General features: G+C 42.9%; 1 protein-coding gene across 1 annotated transcript in view; it reads left to right on the top strand.

The window, feature by feature from the left end:
* Positions 1-4,807, top strand: part of LOC123372911 (programmed cell death 1 ligand 1-like) — a 32,439-nt gene extending 27,632 nt beyond the window's left edge. Inside the window, exon 7 of the mRNA XM_045021539.1 lies at positions 2,456-4,807. Within this exon, the coding sequence (XP_044877474.1) occupies positions 2,456-2,535 (80 nt within the window). The 3' untranslated portion in view covers positions 2,536-4,807. The remainder of the gene's footprint in view (positions 1-2,455) is intronic.
* The last annotated feature ends 16,571 nt before the right edge of the window (positions 4,808-21,378 follow it).

The raw sequence follows: 21,378 nt of genomic DNA, 5'->3' as shown, positions 1-21,378 counted from the left end.
CACAAGACCACCAAAGCCCCAGGGATCAATGAAATATGCGGAGCAAAGCTCTGGCGCAGGTGAGGTTTTGTATCAGTATTGGAAATGGTCTCTGGAGAAACTACAAATTGCAGTTTACAAGCCAGCTAGTGTTACTTCTTTTCAAATAATGGGATTAAATTGAAATACATTCTCTCTTCTAACTAATAAAAACCAAGTTAGAAGATGGCCTGGTGACAAGATGACTTTGAGCTTTCAGGGGAGAAGTGCAGATTAGGAATTGGATTGATGGAGATTGGGTTTTTCATGGAAATGACTCACTGAGTCGTGAATGATATGTGCTGCAGGATACCTCTGGCTTTCCAGTCCGCTAAAGTTAATATGTACTACGTCCAAAAAGAGACACTTTCATGCTGTCCCAACTAAGCATTTTAAAAATAAACATTAATAATCAAAAGCCAAATTATTTACTCTCACAGACTGATGTAAAACTTTAGTGGAATTACTGTAGGCACACATGAGAGCAAAATTTGATCCCAACTAAACTAAAACCATCAAGCAGGATAAACTCTGGAGCAGAGCTTCAATGCATGTCCAAACCTAACCCTAATGCATATTGTTTGAGCACATAGCGTGGCTTCTCATGGATTTGATTACTTACAGCAGTAGAATTCTTTTCACCATAAGCCCTAGCCCCTGCTTACACATCAAGTCATATGTTAGAGATTATAATGAAACACGTTAAAATGAAGAATTTGAAAGGGAAGATAACAGATCTTAGGATACTCATTGCCTTTTTTGGGTTTTGTTTTACTTCCTCTTTCTAATGACTGAAAATGTCTACTCAGTATGCAGGAAATCATATGACAGCCAATTATATTTCTCAGCACCATGCACGTTTAAGAAACACTGGAAAGAACCTTTATTCTATGCTGTGTGTGTATATGAAGTCTGAAAGCCACAGATGTTTACTGTAATGCTTTGGAAATGACCTACAGTCCCTCAGTTTGAGGAACAAGAATTTTTTGTATAAGAAATTCTAAACAGCACAACTTAAGCTATGTCAGTAATGCAGATTTAGAACATTGACCTAATTATTAGGCCCCACTAGTGTGTATACTTTTACACATGATATTCACATGAGTAATCCTATTGGACTTCATTTTAACAGGCTGTAGATTTGTTGTTATTCAGCTCATATATATGATGGTCAGCGGGAGTTTTGTCTGAATAAGAAATTGAAGATGCAGCTCTTAGATATTAGATTTGGAAACAGAGCTCAATCATTATGAATAATCTAGATGACCTTTGACTCTTTTTCTCTCCACAAATGACTGTATTCATTGTTCTTGGTCCATAGCTTGTTCACAAGCAATTTATTGCCAGTGTTCTAGATTCAAATTTTGAAGTGTTTTGATTGGGTCTATTTCTGTTCCTTGGTTGGATGTGCATTCAAAATCTATATTTTGCTAATATTCTGCAAAATATTCACTAAAATTCATTGCTTTGGGCTGCAGTTCAGCAAAGCACTTATTCATGTGCTTACTGTAAGCCTAAGAGTAGATGCTTTGAAGTCAATGGTACTATTAAAGTTAAGCATATGCTCACACGTTTTGCTGAATTGGGGCTTGGTCAAACATTCCTGCTGGTAAACCTGCTGCTACACAAAAGGAGTGTGAACATAATGAAAGCTGATTCATCTAAATTTTTTTTTTAAAAATCACAGAAAATGTAATTATTTGCCCATCTCTATATGTAAAAGAACTAACAGATAATTTTGCAAATCTTCCACTGTTGGTCATAATCAATTATTAAAAATATATTACACTATTTTCTAACCACATAAAGTCTGAAATAAAGATTGCAGATTACCCATTTCACATATTGTTCCCAATATGTAGGCTTCTGTATCTGCAGTTCAATTAAATCATTGTTACTTGTGCTGCATCATTGATATGAATGGCACTGCACAGACATTAGTGGCTTTCTTTATGCAAGCCAGGTAGGAAGGATGAGGGATTCGGTCATTACAATTACTCTGACAATGGTCATGATAGATATCAGACCAATCGTCTCAGCCTTGTCAGCACACTTCTCCTCATCCCTGATGTGCACGTGCAAACACACGCATCTCTGGCAATAAGTAACTTTACAGTATATAGGCCCAGATAGTGGGACTACTTATGAAAGTAAATGCTTACCAGTTGAGTAAGCTGTTCTTAATCTGACCCATAATTATTAATAGTAATATTCAAGGCCTGACTCTCATTAATACTACAGCCCCTTATGCCACTCTGTCAGTATAAAGCAATCTTAAAATGGGTGTAACTGTAATTTATGCCCACTTCAAGTCCTGTTTGCACCGCCAATATGATGCAAAGGAGCCTGAGTGTAAATGAGAATTAGGCTCTCAATATTTAGTGCTTTTAAACAGAAATGTTTTTAAATTAAATTTTCCTGTTCTGTTTTTTTAAAGGACACTTGAACCCTGAAACCCAGGACTTAATTATGACGAATGTCACAGATTCAAGAGACTGCACAGACGTATGTCCATGAAAACTCTTCATCTGCCATGCCTGCAGTTTGCACTTTTCAGATCCCTTTTTGAAGACTGCATAGAGAAATCACAGCACTTTAGGTCTGGAACAAACAAAGCAAATGTTTGGTTTTGTCTGTACTATACCACTTAAAGGCTCCCTGTGCCTTTTGCCATGTTACATCTTAGAGTTACAGAGAACCATACTGTTATTTAATGTGGTTAACAACTATTAAGGGATTATTGGAGTGTATCCCATATGCTGTATGCTTGAGCATATTGTTCACCTGAGAGCACTGCGTGCACCAAATATTTTGTGTTCAAGAATCCCCTTACTAAGTGATTTAATTTCAGGAGTACAGTCAAGATACAGAGCTTCGGTCACGTCTCATGGGACTCTGTATGTGCCGATGCCTGGACAATAATCTTTTGTATTCAGAAATTTCTACATACCTATTTTTCATGGTCCAAACTTTATAACCCATAAACTGGAAATTACCTAGAGCACCAACAGCAAGGAGATAGACTGAAGAAGTTTCATTTTACAACGCTAACAAGAGTCTGAAGTGCACTTCAAGCAACAGACCCAAAACTACCCCTGGATCAACATTATGTCATACAACCAACAGTTTAATGTACGGTTTGTTACATTGATTTCTTTATAGTTATTTCTTATTTGTAGAAGGCATGTAATATTAATGCTGTTTTACTTTTTTTAGGGGAGACAACTAAAAATGTAGCCTACAGTGCTGTATCTACTTAATGGGGAATTGCAAAGCAAAACTGAAAATTGAATTAAATACAGATTTCTGTGCTGAAGGTGTTTACTAGCCAGGGTGCAGTTTTAACCCTCCTCAGGAACAGAAAGTTAATCCTCTCCATACCAATCACTGGACGGAGTTTCTACATCCCATCAAAGGAATGCCAGAGTCACCTCTGAATAACTGAGTACAGGGGACCACCATGTTTTTATGTTGTCTCCTGGAGTGCCATTTTGGAAAGAAGCTATGTCTCCACATTGTGAGCCAAAACCTGACAGAACTTGGTGTAATTTTTATCCCTAGAGCGGTGGCTTTTGTGGGCCTTTTCTTTTGGAAAAGGAGCCACTGCTTAGAAGTACCTTGTAGGGTTAAAGAAACAGAGATATACACAAGCCAGTGAAACCAACTTCTGTCATATCTCCATTCCCCATAAAATACTCGGGTTTGGAGTTTCCCAAAATATTTTGGCCCAGCTATATAAAAATTGTCACAACAGCAAAGTCAACATCTTGCTCTTCCTCTACTAGGTCTGGATTTGGATACTTGGAATCTGGTTTCCAATTGCCCGCATCTTGTACAGTTATTTACACCAAGGCAAAGTGGGTGTACAACACTACTTAATCAGAATGATAGCATTTACACCCACTTTGCACTCATTTTGCCCTGGTTTAAATGACTACACAAGATGCAGAGCAATAGAAAATTAGGTCCCTGATGTGTGGCAGAAGCTGACTTACAGATTCAGCAGTAGTACTGATTTTATGAATAATCACTGGTTGATGGGGAAAGAACAAACTTAAGAGTCATATTTGGTTTCCATGTATTGCACTTTTAAATGTTTAGGTACCTGTTGTTTGCTGGAAGCATCTGCCATTTTCTGTTCAGTTCAGATGTAGCTTGCTGCAGAGGAGAGACACACTGACCCAGATTTTCTGCTGAGTTTAGCAAATCAGTTGGGATGTCAGAGAGTCAGTTATGCAGAGCCCTGTGTGGATACAAAATTTGCATCCACATCTGATCCGAGATGTGCAAAAATGGTGCACAGATATAAAGTGAATCTCTGCAGATTTGCAGGGCTCTAGTTATGACTCCCTGCCAGGCCTCATGTGCAGAGTAGAGAAGCCTGGGGACTACTCTAACTTGCATCAGCTAGCAATGGTCCATAAGGGACCATGCACCAGTGGAGGATAGCCAAAGTATATCATGCTTCAGCCATTCCTTCTCTGTGCTTTGTTACATCTGCTGTGCTAGGGGCTGTAGAGAGAGAGAGGCATGGGAGTTGGCCTCATACTCACTAGGGACTCCCTTCATGTCAGGGGTATACTAAACTGGAAGTTATGGGCTGTCTCCATTCTTTTTGTGCTACCAGACCAGTGCAGAGAAACTGGTCCATTGTGCTCTCACATGGAAACTTTATTTTTGTTCCTTCTTATTCGTTTGTTTTCCATAATCATAAAATAAAAGTAATTCAAGCTAGAAGCACGTTTGCTCTTTGCATCTGGAAAAACATAATACATGTGCATTGATGTTCCCTCCTTATTCAAATGAACAGACTGAGGGAGTTCTGCCTGACATTATTATCTTACACTGAAGATTCAATTTTGACTTGTTGTGTGTAGGTTCAATAGTGGGGAAGCTGGTCCTGTGGAGAAGCATTACATTGTACATTTCACCATCAGATGTAAAAAGCACTATACAGCATGCTCCCACAATGCTCCCCTTAATGCTCTGTACCTTCAAATGCCAGAGATGAGCAAGACCATAATTCTCCTTAGTATTTTGCTGTCAGAATCATAAATGTGTCCCGGTCTGCATTTTTGCACCTTAACCTACCTGGAGTAGATCCTGTCTGTGCCACAGTGAAGAGAAGGGAAACCAAACCAGCTCTCAAATTTCAGCAAATGAAAGTTAGCATGTCAGCTGCTTGGCCAATCTGTATTTGCTTATGCACTCATGCATGAGTTGGCTTTTTTTTCTGTAATCCCCTGAGTATATGATATGTGTGTGATATGATGAGTCTTTATACTTTCTGCTTCACCTACTGCTTCTCACAAGCTATTATCTTGGAACCGCTAAGGCCGGAATATTCTGGTTTAGAATGGTGAGAGATCAAAGATTTTATGAGCAGTTTCCAAAGAACAGTGGATTAAAAACTGCTCTTATGCTAGAAATCAAACACTGTAAAGTTTTAAAATGGCATGGAAAGGGAAGTCAGTCTGAAAGTCAACATACAATCAGCCCAGGTTGGCATCACAGGCTGGCACATTGGATACCTTCCACTATAGGCTCCCATGATTTCTTCTGACACAAATATCCTCTATTCATCTGTATAAATTCATTCCAGATGACCTCTGTGAGGATATACTATATCACTATGTGCTAGTGCACTGTATTAGGTTTGGGGATTTAATTGGAGCTGGTGAAAATATTTTAGTGAAAATCCAGGCAACATTTTTCACCAGTTAATTTACTGTGATTTTTGCACTCCCCAAAATGCAGATTATTCTTGAAATTTTGAAATTCATGAAGTGTTTGTATATATAATCTTTTACTACTCTTATCTGGTTAGGGGTGCTCTTGTGTTCTTGCTGCTTGTCAGTAAGCAACAAAGTCTGATATTTGCCATTGAACTGTGGATCAGGTGGTTGCTTTCTCTGTTCAGTCTTCCACTTGTGTTGCCTTCAGGTTTCTACTGTAGACTTAAAGGCTTTTCTGCCAGAGCAGCATTTTGACTTTACTGAAACTTTACTTAGGAGCAAGGGAGAGAAAAAACAAACAAACTGTAGCTGGCCAGAAAAAAAAGGGGGGCTGAGGGGGCTCAGCATATTAGCATACCAGCTCAATCTAATTCTTTCCCATACTAAAGGGAACCTAGAGTAATCCTATTAGTGGCGTTATTCTGGATTTACATTGGTATAACTGAAAACAACTGTCAGCTCCCAGAAGATTAATGTCTTTGGAGAAAACCATCATCCCCAGTGAAGACAATCTGCTATAATGGTGAGTGAGAAGAAGATGAAGAAAGGCTGTTCAAAACAACAGTGTGTGTGAAAACGTCTTTTGCGTCTGGACTGAAGGTCGGAGAGAGATTTCAAATGTTCACTTTGATGTATGGAGCCTCCACAGTAAAAGAAAACAAGCTATATCCAAAATCTGCTAATTGGGAGGCCTAAATACTAGTGTGGATTTTTTTTTTCTCTGAGAGACACCCTAACAGCTAAATCTCCGTAGATCAGATGATAACTTTGAATTTGGAATGGCTTGGACTTTATTTTATATAGACACAAACATCAAATTTTTGCAAACATGCAGAGTTAATGAAACTACTTAAACCAGTGAATTCTTGCACTGCAAAGGAGGACACGCTATGGGCCATATCCTGATCTCATTAAAGTCAACAGTAAACATCCTATTGACTTCAAAGGGGCTGGGATCTGGCCTACAAGCTTGAAACTTACTTTTCTGAAAAACTACCCCCACAGCTTCTCTCTCTTCCTGGAGATGGCCTGGGTGTGAACATTTGGAGATACCATCTAAAGACTTGCACAGCTAACAAACAAAAGCAAAAGTATTCTTCAGCATTGCAGATTCAGCTCTCTCCCATATTAAATGACTCACATCCCTGGCAGAAACCTGCTGCTTGCCAGCAAAAACAAAACAAAAAGGGTTACTAGTTGAAATAGTGTGTGGAAAAAGCAGAGCAAACCATATGGTTCATGTTAATAATTAAAGTGCAGGATAATGTATTTATGCCCTCATTCGACTGTGATAAAATTGAAGCATAATAATAATGCTATAGTAATTACATGTTCTGCACTGGATTTTGCTTTTGTTTTCATATTTACTGGTCTCTGCATCTTAGACTCAATAATATACTTTCCCTATTGGACTTTCCAACTGAGAAATGAAATGTCCTTGTTGTGCCCGCTGAAGAGTCTTCCCTGCAGAAAAGTATTAACAATACAATTTCATTTAGCACGGTGTTTTTTAATGCAAACAGTATCTTAAAAACTGCTTTACATGGAGAAGCAAACAAGCCAGAATATGGTACAAATTATACTAACTTGAGTGATGGATTAAATACATTAAGTACATATGGTTATTCCTACAGAGGGGCAAGAAAATTCTTTGAATCTCAGCTCATGGAGGCAGGGCTCCCCACCTACTCAGAGGGGTGAGGGTCTGGCCAGCACCTGAAGCAAAGCTGAGTCTCTAAAGCAGTGGTTCCCACACTGGGGTTTGTGAACCCCTGGGGGTTCGCAAAATGTTACAGGGGGCTCTCGGGAAAAAATTCCCTAATGGCGGACAGAGCTGTCCCTAGGGACCCTGGCACGGGGCAAGCAGCCCGGAGCCTCTGGACTTCCAAGAGCTAAGCAGAGCTATCGCACTGAGGAGATTTAAACTTTAAGAATCCTTATAAGAAAAAGGGAGGTGGATATTTTTTGCGGTTTTTAAAATTAAATAGGCAGCTAGTATTGTTTTTTAAATTATTATGAAGAACAAGTTTAAGCTTTGCTGTAATGTGCGTTGTTTGCCTGCACTGCTCAAGACCTGAATGCTTGTGTAGGAGGAACTCTTTAAGTTGGCTTTTTAAATACCTTCATGATGTTTCACATCTGATACTCCTTGATGAAACATAGGAGCCTTGTCTTATAACAGGCTTATTCAAAGTGATACAAGCTACCAAAGTGAGATCTTGGAAGAGTGTTGCCGTTTTCATAATGTAATAAAAATACTGTAATGATAAATAATAATTAATAATAAATAGTGTGTAATAAACATGTCATTAAAACAAATTTTATATTTCCAAGATCACTGCTTTTATAATTTATACTCAGGTAAAGGAGAAAATCCCTGCAAATATTCATTTAGGAGGGAGTTCACGAGACTTGACATTTTAGTGAAAGGGGTTCACAGGTTGTTTGGGAACACTGCTCTAAAGGGAGGGAGTTGCTTTAATCTTTCCAGAGCTGGAGGCAGACTTGTCCAATTTATGGGATTTGAGAGCAAAAGATAGGGAAATGAGGAGATCCCTAGGAAACTCTGCTCCAAAGAAACATGCAAAATAACCAGCTGTTATCATCCATTACAGAATGACTGCACTTAAATTCTGAAAATGCTAAACAGACATTCTAGGCCCATGAGAAGAAGATTGTTGTTTACATGCAAAAGTTTCCCCTGGGGCTTTGATCAGCTGGTATTCACGTGCTTGGGGTTTTCCCAAAATAAACAAAAGCATATGAAATGCTCACTGGCATGGTTGACATGAAAAACCTATTGGGAAAATTTCTTGAAAAATAGATCACTTGTTGCAGTGTCATGCCAGTAAATTCTGCACTAAACCAGCAACAAGGCTGTTTACAAGAATTGAAACTCTCTCAGCAGCTATGAGGAACCACAGAAATACGCATGTATAGTTAGCTGGTCTACGCTAGCCTTTTTTCCCTGCAGTTTTCCTACAGTGAGAGTGCTTGTATAGACAACATATGTGTGGCTACCCTAATAATAACTATTGCTCATATTTTGCACACACTTATGCAAGTGCTTACCTTGTGCACATGAGTACACTTTTTTAATCCAATGGGACTAAAGCTTATACACACGCCTAACTTTACACTCATCACATGAGTGTTTGCAGGACTGGGTCTTACTCCATCTAGATCTGCTCTGGTAAGTATAAAATAATGGAATATATTTTTTAAAACACCAGCACCCACATATTGTAGCAATAATAGGAAAAAAGACAAATGTAAATACAGCCTTAAATCCCCTTTGAGTGTGTAGCTACATACCAATCACACTTCCCTGAAATTTAAGCGGTTAAATAAACCACCAAAAAACAAACAAACAAACAAAAAAACAACCCTGTGTGAAATGTTAAGGGAATGAGTTATAGACAGTGCATCAGGCTGATGTTTTTCAGTCTAATGCTTTGAATTTTGTGGCCTTGGTGTATTTAAGTCAGACACTGCTCTAGGTTGTTACTTTAACTTACGTCTGTGTTAGTTTATTTGGTGGTGTCTTTTATCATCTATTTTTATTCAATAAAAAGAAAGTTTTCCCCTCTGGCTGTAGGAGAGTCAAGACCATAGATTGTTTATTATAATTACATCCTTGCAGAATTTTGAAACTAAGGGCCCAATCCTGCAAGCTGCCCTGCACCCAGGTGGACCCCTACTGAAATCAGCATGCAAGCATGTGGGAGATCTTGCAGGATTGGGGCCTTAGTGAGAACTGCTTGATCCCTTGATACTATTACAGAAAAATATTTGAATGCTTTTCCAAATGCACATTTAATAGATGGTTATTAATAGCTTTTATATACTATCAACCTGAACCAAGTGCCCAATGTATAGTGCTGTCAATTTCAAATAATTTTGTGACAGGATGAGACAGCCAGGGAACATGGGTGGCGGGTGAGGATTCCTCTGGGGGAGGCTAGCTCCCTGTCCTGCCTCTTACGCCTGCAGCCCCAACCACACCCCACCCCTGCTCCACCCCATACCCCGCTCCCTCCCCAGGCCTGCCTCCTCCCCCACTCAGTCCCCACCACCACTTGCCTTGTCCCTTCTCTCCTCCCGCCCCCGCAAGGCCCCACTGCCCACCACGTGCCATTGCCTTCCTCATCCCCCCTCCCCACGAGACCCCCCCGCCTGCCACTCGCCATGTCCCTCCTCCACCCATCTCCCCCGTGAGACCCCCCTGCCTGCTGCATCCCTCCTCCACCACCCTCCCCCGTGAGACCCTCCCGCTCGCCGTGTCCCTTCTCACCCCCTGCTTGCTGCATCCCCCCTGCCCCTGAGAGACCCCCCCTGCTCGCTGTGTCCCTCCTCCACCCCCTCTCCCCTGAGACCCTCCGGTCTGCCACATCCCTCCTCTCCTCCACTCTCTCCCATGAGACCCCCCGCCTGCCGCATCCTTCCTCCATCCCCCACTCCCGCAAGAGCCCCCGCCTGCTGCTCACCACCCTGCCTCTGCCCCTGCGGAGGAGGGAGGTGGAGGAGAGGAGAGATGTGGGAAGCAGCGGGAACCTCCCAGGAGGGGGTGTTGAATGGAGGAGAGGAGGGACAGACTCACCAGGCAGTGGTGGGGGCCTGAGGGAAGAGGCGGAGCAGGGAGGGGAAGGGGCAGAGCACAGGTGAGGCCACCATGGCCCCGGTGTCCTCCCCTGGCCTATTATACCTGCCACCCATGCCAGGGAAGGTAAGTAGCTGCCTGTCTGTCACATGATGCAGCAGGACTTCCAAGGACAGGGTGTCTCTCTGTTCTGGCGGGAGAGTGAGGTGTGAAGGGAGAGGTTTGGAGGCCTCTGCTGTGTGTATAGGTCACTGGAGCAGCTTTGTTTGGTGAGTCTTTATTTTTGAATTAATAAGTGTGCCCTGAGGGAAAGGCTTGAAAGAGACTTGGGCATGGCTCTGGATTTTTCTTGGGCTGGGGAGGGATCCCCACAGCATACATTTATAGCAGTGTGACAGGGTGCAGAGGCTTCGTTGTGGAGGCAGCCTGATCCAATGGATAGGTCCCTAGATGGGGAGTCAGAAGTCCTGAGTTTTATTTTTGGCTTAAGCACCAATCTGCTCTGTGACCTTGGGCAAGTCACTTACTTCCAGGGGCGGCTCCAGGCCCCAGCACGCCAAGCGCGTGCTTGGGGTGGCATGCCGCGGGAGGCGCTCTGCCGGTCGCCGGGAGGGCGGCAGGCGGCTCCGGTGGACCTCCCGCAGGCATGCCTGCGGAGGGTCCGATGGTCCCGCGGCTCCGGTGGAGCATCCGCAGGCACACCTGCGGGAGGTCCACCGGAGCCCCGAGACCAGCGGACCCTCTGCAGGCACGTCTGCGGGAGGTCCACCGGAGCCGCGGGACCGGCGACCAGCAAAGCGCCCCGCCGTGCTTGGGGCGGCAAAATGGCTAGAGCCTCCCCTGCTTACTTCTTGTGCCTCTGTTTTCCCTCACACCCTCTGTCCATTTATATCATAAGCTTTTCAGGGCAGGCACTGTTTCCCATTGTGTACCTAGCACAATGTGGTCCCAATTTTGACTGGGGCCACTAGGTGCTTCTGTAATATAAGTAAATAATAATTGACAGGTTTCAGAGTGGTAGCCCTGTTAGTCTGTATCAGCAAAAAAAAACAAGGAGTCCTTGTGGTACCTTAGAGACTAACAAATTTATTTGAGCATTCTAGCCCACGAAAGCTTATGCCCAAATAAATTTTTTAGTCTCTAAGGTACTATTGGGTTATCCGGGAGAGGGGGCGGGCGGAAGCCCGCCCCATGCTAACGGATCCCCCCCCCAGCCCAAGGGGAGGATCTACAGGGCCACGGAAACCCACTAAGTGCGGGGGACAACTAATAAAAGAACAGGGACAGGAGTGAGGTCAAAGGGTCATAAGGAGGGAGCCTGATGGGGACACCGAGCAGAGAACCCCGGACAGCGCCCACTGCTCCTCGAAGGCGTCAAGGGAGCCAGCGGACGCCGCCCAGAGGAACTCTGCCCGGAGACGTGAGCGGACGAGGGACCGGAAACAAGCCCCACAGTCGCAGGAGTCTCCGTCGGCCAACCTCCTCTCCCTGGTCGCGTGGATGGCTTTTTTTGCCAGGGCGAGGAGGAGGTTGACCAGGAGGTCCCGCGACTTTGTGGGGCCACGGATAGGGAGTGCATGGATAAGGAGGTGAGGGGAAAAGTGCAGCCAGAAACGTAACAGAATGTCGGTGAGGAGCCGGTATAGGGGCTGCAACCTGGCGCACTCTAGGTAAGCATGCGCCAGGGTCTCCCTCACGCCGCAGAAGGGGCAGGTGTCCGGGACAGGGGTGAACCGCGCCAAGTACACGCCCGTGCTCACGGCCCACAAGGACTCCTAGTTGTTTTTAATAATTGACTGAGTCCCTGGAAAGTGAGGAGCTAACAGTAATGCTGGCTCACAGTTGCTCTCAGCAGGTCTAGGAACAGGAAGGAAGTTACTGCTTGAGAAAAGGCTGATTACCTAAGATTGTGTATAAGAAGCCCCGAGCTGTGGAGTATTTCTAAGCCACAGTTTGATATGTTAGCTGTTTTTTCCTGTGACTAAGAGATAAAGATACTTCTGGCTGGTCATGTGCTGCTTGTGGGCTAATGAAGCACCAACCCAATACCTATCATCTGAGGATCTCAAAATGCTTTACCAAGGGGTGTGGATGTTATAATCGCCATTTTACTGTTGGAGATGTGACAGCACAAGAGAAAGTGACTTTTAGGCCTGGTCTGCACTACAAAGTTAGGTCGACATATGCTGCGTTAGGTCAAGTTAATAATGTATGTGTCTACACTACCGAGTCCTTTTTGCTGAACTAAAGGGCTTGTAAAGCAGACTTCTGTACTCCACCGCTGCGAGAGGCGTAGCGCTTTAGTTGACATCCATGTGCCGACATGGGGATAGTGTAGACACAGCGCTGTGTAATTCGAATGAATTGGCCTCCAGGAGGTGTCCCTCAGTGCTCTGCTGTAACCGCTTTGGAGACCACTTTCAACTCCACTGCACTTCAGCCAGCTACGCAGGAAACAGCCCTGGGAAATTTTTCACCCCCCTGTGAAAGCCCCGGGAACTTTTGAATTTTCATTTCCTGTTTGATTGGCGAAGAGAGCTTGTCAGCAAAGCTGACAATGGATGCTCAAGGCTGCAAACGCCCTCCAGCATGGAGCACACAGGAGGTAGTGGATCTTATTGCTGTGTGGGGAGAAGAGTCTGTGCAGGCAGAGCTCTGAACCAGCAGAAGATATGCTAATCTATGCCAAAATCGCGCAGGACATAGGGGACAAAGGCTACACCAGGGACACACAGCAGTGCCGGATGAAAATAAAGGAGCTTCGGCAAGCGTACCAGAAGACAAGGGAGGCAAACAATCACTCTGGTTCTGAGCAACAGACATTCTGCTTCTATGAGGAGCTGCATGCGATTCTAAGCGGTGACCCCACCACTGGTCCACTACCCGAAAACAGGGCCGCCCGGAGGGGGGGGGGGGCAAAGGGCGCAATTTGCCCTGGGCCCTGGGCTCTGCAGGGGCCCCCAGGAGAACAGCTGAGGCTCCCGCCTCCGCCCCTCTCCTGGAGCTTTAGCGCATCAAGCGGCGTGTCTCCGGCGGGGCCCTGAGCCCCGCCCCGCTCCGAGCCGCGTGGTGAGAGGGTGGGGCTGTGAGTTCCAGGCTGAGCTCAGCTCCCTCCGCTCGGCGTGAGCTCACAGCCCCGCCCCCTCACCACGCGGCTCGGAGCGGGGCGGAGCTCAGGCCCCGCCGGAGACACGCTGCAGCTGTTCAGCGAGGCGCTGAGGCTCCAGGTGAGGAGGGAGCCGGGGGTAAGAGGCTGGGGCCTGGGGGGTTGGCTAAGGGGCAGGGAGTCCTGGGGACAGTCAGGGCACAGGGAGGGGGCAGAGGTTGGGGGGGTGGTCAGGGGGAAGGGAATAGGGGGGATTGGATTGTGGGCATTCCGGGGGGGGTGGCTAGGGGTTGGGGGCAGACAGGGAGCAGGGGTGGGGTCCCAGGGTGGTGGTTGGGTGGGGTGGGGTCTCTGGGGGATGGTGAGGGGATAAGGAGCAGGATGGGTCGGGGATTCTAAGGGGGGCAGTCGGGGGCAGGAAGTGGGTGGGGGTTGGATAGGGGGCAGGGCCAGGCTGTTTGGGAGGCACAGCCTTCCCTACCCTGCAGCTCATTCAGCAGTTTGGGGCTTGCAGAAGAGCCAAGCTGTTAGCTTTTCCATTAGGGCTACCATCCCTTTCACTTCTCAAATGCCAAATTATAGTCTACATGTAATTTCAGTGCCATAGGGAGATTCATGTCAGGGGAGGGTAGCTTCATTTAAAATTAGCCACTGGGGGGAGGGATCACATGAGAAGAGCAATATCCTTCCCAACCCTACCAAGGGAGACTCCCCCCCCCCCCGCATTCCCTGAGGCTTCAGAGGGGTTAATTCAGTGGTTCTCAAACTTTTGTCCTGGTGACCCTTTCACATAGCAAACCTCTGATGCGACACCCCCCCCTTTATAAATTGAAAACACTTTTTTATATATTTAACACTATTATAAATGCTGGAGGCAAAGCAGGGTTTGAGGTGGAGGCTGACAGCTCATGACCCCCAGTAATAACCTCGTGACCCCCTGAGGGGTCCTGACCTCCAGTTTGAGAACCCCTGGATTAATTTAATTTTAGCACCCTGTGTCCATTCACATGCATGTGCTATTTTGAGCATTTCAGTTTTGACAACATAGGCTCATCCCAGATTCTGGAACAAGCTCAAATGCTCAGTTCGTGGAGTATGTACATAAGCTATACTAAAGACACACCCACAGTAACCGTCTCCAGTTTGTGAGGGACCACATGGAGCCAGTCTCTAGGAAACAGATAAATGCATGGAGATTAAGTCCATTAATGGCTATTGGCCAGGATGGGTAAGGAATGGTGTCCTTAGCCTCTGTTTCTCAGAGAGTGGAGATGGATGGCAGGAGCGAGATCACTTCCTCTGGGGCACTTGGCATTGGCCATTGTCAGTAGACAGGATACTGGGCAGGATGACCTTTGGTTTGACCCAGTATGGCTGTTCTTATGTTCTAACCTAAATGAACCCAAAGTTATGGAGACAGCTATGAGTCAAGGAAGCCAGCAGAGTATCAGAAACCTGGAAAAATCTCTGCCTGGATGGGCTCAGGAGTTTGGTTACAAGCTGAGGTGGTTCAAAAGTTTTGGATTTTTTTTTAAGCAGAATTTTTTTATTGTTTCTTTAAACAATCAAATACAGCAAGAAGCAAATATTTGGCCACACACTTCTGAAACCTCAAACCATATTCAGGTTTTGGCAGACTAATTTCAGCTTTTCAATTAAAAAACCACAACAAATTTTGAAGGAAAGCAGACATTGTCCGTGATTTTTTTCTGCTTTTTAAAAACCCCTAGTTTTCGATCCAGAAAAAGTTTTGATGGAAAATATTTGTCCAACTCTTTTAATGAGCTTTATGCCTTTTAGCACTAGCTGATGCTGAGAACCGGTGATACCTTGTAAAGAAGCATGTTACCTCTGGAAACACAAATCCACTGTCTTAGAATTGCAAAACTAAGCATCTCTGATGGTATCTTCTAGACTGAGAACTGAGTGCCATTGGGTAGATAGAAAGATTAACGTAAATAATCTATACAGAAGCTCCTGGAACCCCATAAAATTGGGTCCCTAATCCATGAACTATTGGAACTCATTTCTTAAACATTACATGAATATATTGTCTCATATTATAGAATTAGAATTTATAATCCCTATTCCATGATGAGATATCTTTGATCTATAATGTATGTTAATTAAAACTGTCTTTAGATAGATTTTTTCCTCAAAAAGCATTTTATCAAAAAAATCTGATTTCAATTAAAAAAAATCCGATTAAAAATAATAATAATTGATTTTTATTCACCCTGAGTGAGGGACTAGATTCCTGTAATTTATATGAAAGTGTATGTATGAGAAGAGGTTTGAATTTGAGTAACTTGGTGTATATGTAAAATGTTCAGAGATCCTCAAATGAAAAGAGCCTTATAAATGCAAAGTATTTACTATTATTTGTTGTTCAATAGTTCTAGGACAACTGCTGTAATCCTTTTCTAGGTTTTGAAAATGATACATTTAGACTTCTAAATGAGTTGAAAAGACTTCTTGTTGGGATTCCTCCTGAGACCTTTTTCACTTGGCTTATCTGGAACACCTTGTTCAGTTCTGGGAGAACACTTCATCCAGGTTTCTGAGATCCAAAATACTCAGTTGGACTCCAGATTTTGTCACTCAGGTTCTTTTACTTAGCATACAGCAAAGATATACTGAGTTGATCATACTTAAGTGTAGGGGATGGGTATAGGGCGTAGCACGCATCCAAAGTTACACAGAAACCTTCTTCATTCATATACATTTACAAATCTTGTTGCATTTACTATACACTACATCACACATTTCGCAATTGGCTTGGTTACTTTGCAGGAACCAATCCTTATGCAGCATGCTCTGCCCTTGCATTGTCCATGCTCCACCTCCTCTTTACATTCCTAACTTATCTTGTCCACTGTTAGCAAACAGTTCCCTGGGTGTTCTCCCTCTTATTTTAGCTGACTCAGATAATCTGTCTTTTAGCCTACTGACCTATTTACTGTAATCTAATGATCTGTTTAACTCCCTAATTTTATCCTCTAAGAAATGAGGCCTCCCTTCATACGTTAATTACTCATGTCTGACCAGGCCTCAGTTACACTTCTGAGTTTGTTGCTTCTCATTCTAGCAAACATGTCTGGAGCGGAGAGCAGCCTCGACACATGGTTGCCTGTACATTTGTCTCTCTGTGCTGAAGAGTTTGGAGCCTTGTATGATGTGTCTGACATTTACTTCAAATGAAAACTTGATGGAGACTCTAAACTTGGCTACAGGCTCTTTCAAGCTGATAAACACCCATGATGACAGATTCAGTAACAAATGCACAAAACGATCATAACACAACCTAATCCTAAAATCTATGGCAGATAGGGGCCGGATTCTGTCATTCACAGGTGAGACTCCTCTTGCTTTAATGTGGTTGTCTGGACATAATCAAGAACAGAATTTGAACCTCAAGATTTAATAATCAGCAAAGGAGGCTACTCTCTAATCATTAGGGAAGTACTGAGTTACCATTTATTAGAAAAAATAATTAGTGATTAATCCTAAATAAGTGCTTGAAGAGTCTGTATGGTAACCCTGATTCACACATGCTTAATTTTAGGCATGTTCATAATAATCCCATTCTTATTCAGCTAAATACTTCAAAATAATAAAGTCAACAAAATTTAAGGAGGCACTTACAATTAAAGCACATGGTTTGCTGAACTTGGGCCTATATGAGTTAAACCTTTGCTGAAGAAACCTTATGTTAGACATTTATATTTTCTCTCACACTGAATCTTTTAACCATCTTTTTTTTTGACGTGATGAACAGAAGGAACAGTGAGCAATACATAGCAATAATTTTGAAACAAGGTTGATTTCAAAATGTAATTTCTTAGGAACTTTTAATGGTCCCATTACTGAATTTTTAAGGACCACGTGAAACAGATGTGACACATTTGTATGTTACCAAGAAAAGATCAACAGTGAGAACCATTTCTGTTTGAGTAAGTCCTTATCTTACATCAATTGGCCTGTTGTTTACTCCAATTACAAAACTAAGTCCTAAAGTAAAATCTGTGCTCTAATGATACATAACACATTTCTTAGCAAAAATAAAACATGTATATTTTTATTCTGTTTTACTATATCTTTATCCAGAGTCCTTCCCAACAAACAGATTTCTGGGTCTGGTATGAGCAACATTTGAAATATTTTTTCTCTCTCATATTAAAATCATGTTTCAGAAGGCAAACTGTCCTGATTATGTGCAGGAGAATATTTGTTTAACTCTGTCAAGGAACTGTCAGAAACTTGGCATGGTTTAGTGACTAACACAAATTGTGATTATTGGAGTGTAGCGGGTATCTCAAAACAGAAGTTCAGATAGCTCTTCTCTTCAGTATTACAGGATCAATGAGTTCTATTTTCATGTTCCGTCTCCAGAAAATCAAGTCCTATAGCTCCACCCAGTGTTTACATCTGAACTTCAAACCTCTCTCCAGAAAGACAAACTAATGTTGTATCTGCTGTCTTTTGACTGGACTTTGCACAACCTAGACCACTTGCCCAGTCCTCTGCTTATCGTGTATGTGTGTGTGTACACACGCAATGATAACTTATTACATAAATTGCAATGATAACTTCCTCTCTGATTAGAAAATAGTGATTATGCTGATACACGTGAGAATATAACTGATATTATATGTATATAATACCTCCGTACATTTACAGCGTTCTGTAGAAAGTTTCACCCAATCCTGTATCTTTTGTTTGCTCAGAACTTCAGTTGAAATAAACAGGTGTTTTGAGGAATGTAAGGTCAGGCTCATTAACTAATTTATCTGTGTTGCACCCCTGTGATGCAGATAGTTAAGTGTTTGTCAAAGGCCATACAGAAGTCATTTTATGAACTAGAATCAGAACTCAGGAGTTCTTAGCCCCTAAACTTGTGCTACCTCCTCATAGCCTCATTATCAAACACATATTGCTTCATCAGAGAAGAGTAACCCATGGATGAACATGGCAAATAAAAGGCTTTGCTTTTTGCTGAAGAACATGAGTGCAGGTAACAACTTGTCATCTTCTGTCATCATCTTCAGGGACAAATAACACTTCAAGCAATGGTGGTTGGGGGATGAGAATTAATTTTTATAACTGGCCACATAGGAAATGACCTCTGCATTCCAGCAATTGGGAAATACCGAAAGCCTTAAATAGATCGTTTACAAATAGACAAAGGAAGCCTTGGTACTTTATTCTACTTTTTAGTGGATTTAGAGCTGAAGAAAAATGCTGGCTTGACATGGCCTCAGAAAATTACTGTCTTCAGTTATCTACAGAAAAACAATGTAAACTTGCATACCTTCCCATCAATATGCTTCAAACCCTCTCCTATATGTGCATGCTAGGACAGTTCATTCACTGTACCCACTGATTCCTGGATCTCTTGGCTAAGGCTACCACAAAGTATCCATAATGATAGTGAGTTATTTTAGCGATGTGGCCACCTACCCCCAAGGAACTGAAATGAGACTATTTCCTCCCCCTCTCTTTCCCCTCTGCTCAGGCCATCAGGTCAGTAGTGATTTTTGCTCATGGACTGAAGACCTGGGGTAAAATTCTGGCCCCTTGTAAACAATGAGAGTTTTGCCAGTGATTCCAGTAGGGCTTGGATTTCACCCCTGGAGGTGGAAATCTCCAATTCCCTATCTCATCCAATCCACGGATGTCTCCCATATTAGCAGTTACATAACTGTATTTTATGCATCCGACGAAGTGGGTATTCACCCACGAAAGCTCATGATCCCAAATGTCTGTTAGTCTATAAGGTGCCACACAAGACTCTTTGCTGCTTTTACAGATCCAGACTAACACGGCTACCCCTCTGATACTCGTATTTTATCTATGCTATATAGCTGAGCTACATGCTATCTTGAGTCACATCACCTTTTTAAATCTTACCTTACAACACAGGATATTTTCTTTACCTTATTAAGTTTGTCCCTTTATGCTTTGCATACGAATGATGTCATAAAAATAGTACTTTATTTTCTTGGAGCTCTTTCTCTTGCTGTATAAAAAGTTTTTCTCTGGCCATTCAAGACTCAAACTTGTATCATATAACTAGCTAGAAACTGTTTGAACTATGTATGATTTTATATTTTTTAAATTTGCTTGTATAGCTGTTTGTAATAAAGTGGATTTGTACTGCTATTACATTCTTTGTTTTGTCCCAAGGCAGCCTTGGAAAGGAGATTTCACAATTCATTGAGGTTTTCCTGACAAAACATTTTGTAAGAAATAACTCAAAAACCCAGTATAAATATGTAATCAAAGAATTAGTGAGTGTTTTAACACAGCTGCCTCTGCTGATCAGTACATGGGCCAGCAGAGTACGCTGTGAACAGAGTACGCTGAGAACTGTGCTAATGGACTATGCATATCAATCTTCCCCATGTATCACTGAATGGGAATTTGAGTTAGCCAATCTGCTGTTAATAGGCACATCACGCGTTCCAGATGGGATAGGACATAGAAACAGTGTCTTACCTGGGAACTCCTATAAGATAATATTGAGTCTAACACCTACTATACAGTTAAAAAGAAAAAAGAAGTTCTCTTTTCACATCTCTGCTTCACTCTCACTTCTCTTTCAGTCTTAACCACCTCCTCTCTCTGCTACACTGCACATGAATATTGTTAGTGTACAATGTACTAGACCCCTTAATACCAATGTTTAGTTTCCTTTTTAATGTGCTTTGTTAAAAGTGGATTATTTCACTATATAATTTCTTGTGTTGCAAACATGTTTTGGAGGTGTATATTTCCTTAGATAAACATTAAAATCTCTTCTATCTGGAATGCAGGGCTCAACCCAAGGGTGTCTGCTGCCTCACATCTTCTCTCATAGCCTGATCTGGCAAGGTACTGAGGTGAATGGGAATTGAGGGTACTCCATATCTTCGGGAGGAGCTCAGCACCTCCCTAATCGCTGGTACAAACAATTTCCCCTACACTTCTTCTCTGGAGTGAAAACATGCTTTTTAAACCTAGTGGGAAAGCTAGGGCACATCTATTCCACCAAGTACTGCACAGACATTTTTTTTTCACGTGTACTATGCTGATAAATGGCTTGATATTTATTGTTTTAGATCTCTGTCCTGAACTTCTACTGTTTTGTTATTGGAAAGATGAGACTTGACAGCTGATTCATGAGCATAGTCTGTGAGGATCAGAGATGGACCAAACCAAAACCTTAGGGCTGAACTCAGCCCCACACTGAATGTTTGGGATCTGAATTTTACCACTGGTCCCTATCTTTAGCACTTCCAACACTTTATGTAATTATTTGATTCTTTAGTTTGTTGCAGCCTCTGGTTCACTCTACTTGCTCTGTAGGCCAAAGAAGAGGAGTACAGTGCCATGGTTCTGCACCTTCCCTATCCTCTTTGGGGTAATGTGTGCCCCAGTTGTGCAAGGATGGAGCAGTCCCCAGGCTCTCCCAAGCATAGGAGAAATTGTTGGTGTCACTTGCAAGGGGTAAGGAGGTTCTGTGTATACTCCCAAGTAAAGGTCAGTGCATGAGCATAATTGTGTAGCCGTTGTTATTGTCCAACAGCACTAAAACACAAAGATGACAACAAATGCAGCAGTTAAATAGCTTGTTATTATAACAACACACAAAACCCAAGAACCCCATAGAGGCTACCTTAACATGCCTGTGGTGGGGTGTACTATCCCTTTAAGGGACAGACTGGTGCTTACAGCCAAAACACCTCAGCACAAGAGGAGCACCCTGCCCTGGAGCTGGGCTATATAATCAAGCAAAGGAAGCTGGGTGTCTGTCTGTCATTAAGGCCTCTCTTTTTCTCTCTTCCTCACAACCACTAGCCTGAGTTGGGCTATAGAGACTGTATTTTTTGACAGTAAATTTTGTTGCTCTGAGGTTATGGCCTTATGAACTTAGTTTA

This window comes from Mauremys mutica, chromosome 6, assembly GCF_020497125.1.
Source record: "Mauremys mutica isolate MM-2020 ecotype Southern chromosome 6, ASM2049712v1, whole genome shotgun sequence".
Lineage (NCBI taxonomy): Eukaryota > Metazoa > Chordata > Testudines > Geoemydidae > Mauremys > Mauremys mutica.
This window is presented reverse-complemented; position numbering and strand designations above follow the sequence as displayed.